The following is an 8,449-nucleotide window of genomic DNA, read 5'->3' on the forward strand; positions in this document are numbered from 1 at the left end:
CTAAAATAAAATTTTCACATTCATTTGAACATTTATTGCCAAGCTATAGTCATTTATTTGACGTATGACCACTTTACCCCATTGACCACTTTCCCCCACCAGACCCTATATACTGTTTAAAGTTGAACTACACTGATACTAATGGAGAAAATAAAAGAAAATTGAGTTTAATTGCATTGGAGGATAAAACTTTAATCCAAAACAACCACAAAAAATGTGTACTGAACTAAATTTATGAACAAAAGGTGCATTAGCAAAGACTTGTGATTTGGTTGAAGTAGTATTTTTACAACTTGTGATGCCTGTATATAATTAATGTCATCTTTCTTGAGGAGCATAGAGGATAATCCGACAGATGATTTTGTAGCAAACTTCTCAGTGTATTATTCACCTATAGCTAAGATTTCAATGATTAAACCTATGAATTACTCGTAGTGAATCGACTTCTTCCACAAATTCAACAACGATCCATTCGCCAATGGCTGGGTTTAACTACTGGGAGAACCTCTTGTTTTCACGTGATTCTTGTTTTCACGTCTACTTCATTGACTGTTTTATCAATTATTGTTAATGTCCTTTTTTATTAATTGTGCATTTATTTTTTTTATTCTTTTTTTTTTTTTGGTGTTTTTTGCCTGTTTTGTATACAATCTTGCAGCCACCTGCTCTGTAGTAAAAACTTCTCCCACAAGTGTTTCCCTCTCTTGCATTTCTTTTGTAAATTTTTCACAGCCTTTTCAGTGCTTGAAAATGGCTGCGGACAAAGAGGTAAACATTTATGCTAGAGGTACAACAGGAGAATTTAGTTTTTTCTGTACAACTTTGCAATGAGGCATAAGGATTCTGTTGTGATTGTGTGTGAGGTTGTACGCAGATTATGTTCTGGGTACGGTTGGTTTTAAAAGGAAATTAAAAAGACAACATATTTGCTATCAATACTTAATATGTCTTATAATGTAAATGTATATAATAGTAAAGCTACAGTAAATTACCAACCTACAGTAATCATAAACTATCAATAATAATCAAAAAATATAATACCTTTAAATACTAATTGGCATAAGTTATAGCAGTTAAAATAATAAATAGAACAAATAAATAAAGGGTACTTATTAATAAAACTTTTACAAAACATACTTTTAGTTTAAAACATGAACAATGTCTAACAGCTGTCTTGCAAAGATAATTTAAGCTTGTTAAGCTTCATGCATTTAATGTCTCAAACTCGAAAACATTGTCAATACCCATTTTACCCCGCGCAACTAAAAGTACTAAATTTTTTGTTATTATTAAAATTTACTATTTTTTGAGTTTTCTGTTAGATAAATTCTTCTTCTATCAAATCCAAATAAAAAAAAATTTCCAGAACTATTTCTGTAAATTTTTTCAGAAAGAAGTTTTTTACTCACTATGAATACATGTTTTGTGTTCTGAAAAATAAAATGTCTGTTAAGCCTGGTATAAATGAGTTGCTAGATTTTTTTCTCACGTCAAAATGTTGCCAGATATGTAAGCATTTTCAACACAATTTTTTCTTTTCTAAAAATTTTGTCTTGTAGAATAAAAACAAGAAAAAGGCAACTATACCCATTTTACCCCGGGTCCCCCTATTAATCATTTGGGAGATATAACCATCCAATGTTTAAAATAATTAGTAAATAAAAATGTTTCCGATTCGATCGATTGCGCTTCTATATATAAACCATGCTTTACACAACTTAATTACACCCAAAAAATTTAATCAATATCAGTCCAGCGATTTAAAAGTCTTATGGTGACAAACGTCTGCACAGAAGAAATATATATGGGCAGTTCTCAAAAGGTGGGAACAAAAAAGTTAATTCTGAGCAATTTTTTAAATTTTGAAATTTGACATCAATTTTGTTTTTATTGCATAGCATGTACACCTAGAACACCATATACAAACATAAAAAGACAGCAGGTATTAATAAAAATTAATGAATAGCAAATTTAATGATCGGTCTGTAGGTAACAGATTTTAGACATCGTTGTCCAGTAGGTAACAGATTTTGGACATTATCATAATGTAAGTTTCACAGTTTTTGAACTTTTCCAATGAAAATTTTATCTATTTTTACATTCTGCAATGAAAAATAAAGGATTTAAAGTCCTTGAATGACTTTAAATTCTGGTCTTTAAATAATAAAATTTTGTTATGGTTTTGTAGAATCCGAAAAAAAAAAAAAAAAACCATTTTACCAGCGCAGGCGATGAAGTCACCAAAACTGACGCTGTTGGCGAAAACCGGGATTCTGGCTGGTAACCTTTCTGTTATCGTACGCTGTGAGTTGTCACCAATCAGAACTTGCTTGGCGATTTTTGTGCCGTTTTGTTTTCTTAAATGTGTTCCGTTACGATCATAACTTGAGTTTCTACTGCTATTAATGTAATGTTCCATGCATAACGTATTAATTGTGCAAAATGTCAATGGATTGAAGGCATTAACATTATATTAGCCTTTTTTATTAAGGTTACAAGACAGAAGATCATTTATAATAATGAATAAATACACAGAATTATCGGCATCTAGATCGTAACCCAATTTGGACATCTTACATGTATAGTAAGTCAAACAACGTTATAAAAAGCACAAATTTGCCAATTACAGCAGACACGTGTTTCGGCGTTACAAGGAAGCTTATGGATGAAAAGACATCCAACAATAAGCTTTGCTTTTTTCGGATGTCTTTTATGTTCAGCACAAAGGTATTTATCTTCTTACATGTATGTTTAAGAAAAATGATTTTGCTTCAAAGATACTGCATAAAAAAACATATGAAAACACTTTAAAATAATTAAAAATTGATTTTGAGGATCAAGAAATACCTTTAAAACATATAAATCATATATTTAGTTCTCAAATAATAGCATTGTCAAGATCGTAACTTTTGGACATACATCAAATTTCCAACTTCCATTTTTTCTAAAATTGTTTACAAAATGAATAATCTGTCTTTAATTTTTTAATTTGTGGAAAATATTATCCAAAAATTATCCAGTTTGAGATTCATACCCTTATTTTATTTTTTATTTTTTTGAAACGTATGGAAATAATTTAAAAAATTTTTTTTAATGGTACATTTGCTCAGTTACCGTTTTGGTATGTCCAAATTTGTGCCTTTTAGCAAAGAAAATATTTTTTTAAAGGTATTTGAAGAGCATTTTTTCCATAATTTATGCCAATTCTTGTCTCTATACTGTATTATAATTTAACTCAAAAATTTTTGAGTCAATTAAAATGAAAGTTATTCGGTGTTGAAGCTTCAAAGTTGAGGTCTGTGTTTGCTCCCACCTTTTGAGATCTGCCCATATATATTAAGATGACCGAAATATTTGTAATTGCAAATTAAACGCTTAATTACTGGTTTGGGTTTACCAACTCCTAATAGATGGCTGGGTAAGTTAACTCATCGAGAGGGCGCCGGTCGACAGCTAAGAGGAACCATGCTATGTGGCTCAGATGCATGATCGGCTACGATATTGTGGGACTGTTGAAGTCAGTGAACTGATTTTCGGTAGCTTTGTTTTTTCGATATTCAAGTACATACTGTCTGACTACGGATTGTATGGAAAGACAAACATCCGTTTTACAGCCGGAAATGGACGAATCTTTTATTTTTTAGCGATGCCACCTTTTGCAGAAGCAGAATCTCATTCAAATGAGCGGCATCGAATTTTTACTTTTCCCCTTCATTCAGATAGATTCGTCTTATCTGGACGTTTGAAAATTCCATACAATCCGTGGTTGGACAGTAATTTGATTTTGCAGGATTTTCCTATTTTGTTTTTATAGTTGAAGATCGTTACTTATCTTAGTAAATAATTTGATTTGCTGTATTATTCAATTGTTCTTTGTAATGCTTTTATTATAGTATTGTTTATTTGGCAAAACATTTTAAATTGCAGAAAAAAACCTGCTTCACTTGCTAAAGGGCAGGGTTACAGTAGCATGGTTGCTTGGAGCCTTATGTAGTTGAAAGATTAATTTGTGTTTTAAAGCTACTGTTAATCTTTTCATATTTTGGCAAATAGATTTTAATCCCAAAGAGACTATAATAGGTTTTTTGAAAAGGTGTGTACGCATTTAAGTTGAAGATAAATGACCATTTCACATCAGAAGAGGTGGGAAAGGGGGGGGGCATGGATTTTTTTTTTTTTTTTTATCAACGGACTTTTTTTAAATTCTTAGCACGGGCATCGCTGTACGGATACTGCTAGTGTTAAATACTAAGTACTCTTATTTTACATTTAGCAGCATTAGTTACTATACCGAGTTCAAAAAATTTACTTTGATGATAAAACCTTTAAAAAGAAAGCTAGAATGAACAAAAAAAAATATTAATGTGAAAATATTCAAAAAACATTTAGACAAATGCCTACTTGAGAAGCAATTCGCCTACGAAACACAGAAGTCATGGTTTAAAATATTTGGAATTCAAAATAACTTTTCAGACTTTAGAACATACATATGAAACAAAATATCATCATATAAGTTGATTTTAAAAAAGTAATAATTCACAGACTACAATAAACACATATTCATATCAGAAGTTTGAAAAATGAACCGGGCGCATGAGAAACGAAAAAAGTTGTTTACAAGTTGTTAGTTTCAACGTTGCCAGATTAAAAATTGCTTTTTTTTTTTTTGGCTCAGCAATGTAATTTTTCTTTATGCATATTTAAAAAAGGTAAATTCTTACTTCTAATGAAAACCAAGCATTTGTTTAGGATCAAAATTAAGAATGTAAATCATTAAAATAAACAAATAAATATATAACAAGTGTTTGAAGTGAGCTGAAATGAGTAGTAAAATTGCGGCTGATTTGTTTATTTTCCCCAAAGTTTCAGTTTCGTAAAGATTAATTTTTGGTAAGTATGCAACATTTTTATAGCTCAATTTGTAAATCCTCACGCTTTAACCTTTTTATGTAATACATTTTTGTTGTCATTCACTGTCAGCAGGGTTTCAATGGTACTCGTAAAAGGGGAAATCCCGTCTCACATGTTGAAGCTCTACTGCAGAACAGTAGGGAAAATTTTTGTTATGGTTGTTCAGTGTTTCAGATTACTGCCCAACAATCAAGCACTTAAAAAAAAAAGGAACGGTGTTAATTTTAGTACAAGTGGAGGAACAGTGGTTTTTTTTTTTTTTTTTAATTGGGGAACGAGCAAATCTAGTGGTTTTTGTCTTTTTACTTTGTTTTTGCCAATTCTAAAAATCAAACATATCCTAACCAGGGGCGGATCTAAAAGTATGGAAGGGGGCCATGGCCCCCTCCCTAAACCTTGTGAGTGTAGGAGTTTTTTCAAGATGAAAAAAAAAGTAAGAAAATGATGAGAAAACAACAAATTTTAATGCATGTCTTTTATTTTGGAAGAAATTTAGGCTTCAATTTGGAGAAAAGTTACATCCCTCTCCTCGAAATAAAACTTTTTTATTTTAAAAATTTTGCTCAATTGTTTACATCATTTCTTGATGTCAACGTACAACACTTGGATGAACTCTAAATGCTGCTGTCCTCTGAAAACACCTATTGCTGTTGAGATCAAAGACAGCCTAAATTTGCGATTTATGGCTTTAATTCAGAAACTTTTCTGCTGTAGAGCCCCTTATTCCCATGGTGCCATGAAGGATAACTAAAAACTGATGTCTTTTTCCTCAAAGCAATAAATAATGCATAAACTTTTTAGTATTAACCTCATCTTAAGTTTCGTATTTTCACGCTATTTCTGTTGTTATTTTTACATTTGAAGGGAGTATTTCCATAATTGGGAATCTGGCGCGGTCGCACCAAATTTTTTGCGATACTTATTTATTTTGGCAACCCGCTTCCTATCTGTTGCTTTATGGTAACCCCACGAGTCCAAATATTTCCCTATTTTTTTTCCCTACTATTAATCTAAAGGATTTGATTAAATTTTTGTAAATGTCGCGAGTAATTAAACTCGTGAAATAAATTACGTTTTGAGCGAGAATTATTTTAATTTGATCTTAGCTGAATTTTCACAGCATTAATATTCAAATTTCTTAACTTAGTTACTCCTGCACAATTCTTAATCGTTTTGCAGAAGTTGGGATATACTTGTTAGTTTACTTTTTTATATTCGTTGATTTAGTTCATTTTTAATTTTTCCTGAATTTATTTTAATTATCGAATTTTGGCCCTAGATGGCTAGTGGTTCCCGAGACGATTTGCATCCTAAATTAAGGCACTTTAATATTATTTCTTGGAGTGGACTGCTAGAATCGGAAAATGTAGCCCTGAATTTTTTCACAGAGATGGGGGTTGCCCCTGACCCTAATGAATGTCCTCCTTGTTCTTGTGGAAAGGAAATGCATGCCAGAAAAGACAAGAACAGAAAATTTGGATTCTATTATTTCTGTCGACCATGTAATAAGAAGGTATTTCTTTTTCTTCCCCTCTTTTAGTAGGTTACCTTACTTGATTTTTTGCTACTTCTTCATCATCGGGCTTACCATAAATCTCAAACTCTCACACAGATTGTAGCCAAGTTATTAGGGGAAAAAAATCGGTAACTGAGATTTTTGGTGACTTTTCTAACTGTCGCCAGGTGATTGGATGCCAAAGGCTAATGTTAAATAGACTGCCAGAAAATAACGCTAAAAAGCTAAAGTTTAATGAATATTTTAACATTATTGTATTATAGAAATGCTTAAAACTTACAATAGTAATATTTATATGCAGTGGTAAGCCTGGTAATGCGTAGCTAACGATTTCTCGCTAAATTTGGTGAACTTGTTTTAGATTTCTCCCGCCAAGAACACCTTTTTCGATGGTCTGCGGTTGTCTTTTCGGGAGATTTTGGTGGTTATTGTGGCATTTTTAATGAAGTTTCCTCTTACGCAAATTCTGGAGGAGGTGCGTGAGTTTTGGTGGGAAAGTAAAGCCAAAAATCCTACGATGTCCACTGAAACCATCGTCAACTTATTCAGCTACATGCGAGAGGTTGCTGAAGTCTTTTCCTCCCACCATTCCAAACTTCTAGGGGGAGTAGGAAAAACCATTTGTTTAGACGAGACGTTCCTTACGATTAGGAAATATAATCGAGGAAGAATTATACCTAATATGACTCAGGTCGTACTAGGAATCTATTGCAAGTATGTGTTTTAGATGTTTCCGCTATCGATCATTTTATGTAGTGTGCACGTTTTGCTTATTCGTTTCTCCTTATCTTTCTAGGGCTGATAAAGAAGGGCTTTTTTTCCTTGTAAATGGAAAGAGTAAGAGAGATTTGTGGCCCCTTATTAACCCATTCTTTGCCGGGGCCGATGGCCGATACAGGATCAGATATTATTATTGTTTATTAAATCATGGCGGGGAGAAAAGTGCTTACCAATGCCTTTTCAGAAAAGTTTACAACAACACGGCTGCTAATTAGCTGTGATAAAACAAACAACCATTATATTTATTTGGCAGTAGCAATTATTTATCGCTTGCAGGAGCATTGCAAGAGTGCCGTTTTTTTTTTTTTTTTTTTCAAAATTAGCCGGTTTTGTATAAGCTGATCCCTCTAATTTGACTTGAAAAAAGGTTCCAAAAATTATCGGTTTATACACAGATATACACAGAAATATGCGTTATTTTGCTTTCAGATTTGCTCTTTCATAAACAATTTGTGAAAGATCCAATCTTGCTTATCAGAATTTTGTGAAGGGTCCGTTTTGTTTGATCGGGATTTTGTGAAAGGTCCGTTTTGTTTGATCGGGATTTTGTGAAAGGTCCGTTTTGGTTGATCGGATTTTTGTGAAGGGTCCGTTAACGAACCCAAATATCCTCTGGCCAGACCCCTGATTATGTCAAAAAACAGGATTTAAAATGCTCCTCTATTGCACAACACTTTTGGTCTTACAATCATATTTTCGATTTTTCTTCTGCCAAAATTATTCATGGGTGTTCTTCGATTTTAGATATTTGGGAATCTTATTACATCTGCAAATATTCTGCTTCAGTAGTTAAGGGGCCATTCATTAATTACATAAGGATGATTTTTGGAATTTTTGACCCCCCCCCCCCAATCTTACGTAAGATTCTATTCCATTTTTCAAAATAATAAAATAAGGAATCTTACATCACTGGAATGGTTAAACTTCACTATTACTGAATATCTTTTCAAAAGTTTTATGCAACAATTAGTATTTAGTAAAAGGAATCTAGACTTAATGCTTTTTCGACAAATATTTTTTTTATCTGATGCGATACTAGTTTTAAGAAAGGCCTGTCAAATGTCATACATAGTGCAATTCTTTTATAAAATTTTACACTATTCATTCTTTGAAAAACAAGTAAAATACAGCTCATCCTAGTATGATTTTTACCTTCCAGCAGTAAACAAAATATGATTCCTTCCAAACCACTTGATCCCGCTATTTCTGATATAAAATATCGACTTGGAAAATATTACGTAA

General features: G+C 32.2%; 1 protein-coding gene across 2 annotated transcripts in view; it reads right to left on the reverse strand.

Moving 5' to 3' along the window:
* The window catches only part of LOC129227475 (probable arginine--tRNA ligase, mitochondrial), a 79,346-nt gene extending 74,761 nt beyond the window's left edge, over window positions 1-4,585 (reverse strand). For both annotated transcript variants that reach the window (XM_054862043.1, XM_054862044.1), the window contains exon 1: window positions 4,402-4,585. In XM_054862043.1, the coding sequence (XP_054718018.1) occupies window positions 4,402-4,437 (36 nt within the window). In that variant the 5' untranslated portion in view covers window positions 4,438-4,585. The remainder of the gene's footprint in view (window positions 1-4,401) is intronic.
* Between the last annotated feature and the right edge of the window lie 3,864 nt (window positions 4,586-8,449).

The sequence above is a fragment of the Uloborus diversus genome, chromosome 8 (assembly GCF_026930045.1).
Source record: "Uloborus diversus isolate 005 chromosome 8, Udiv.v.3.1, whole genome shotgun sequence".
Taxonomy (NCBI): Eukaryota; Metazoa; Arthropoda; class Arachnida; order Araneae; family Uloboridae; genus Uloborus; species Uloborus diversus.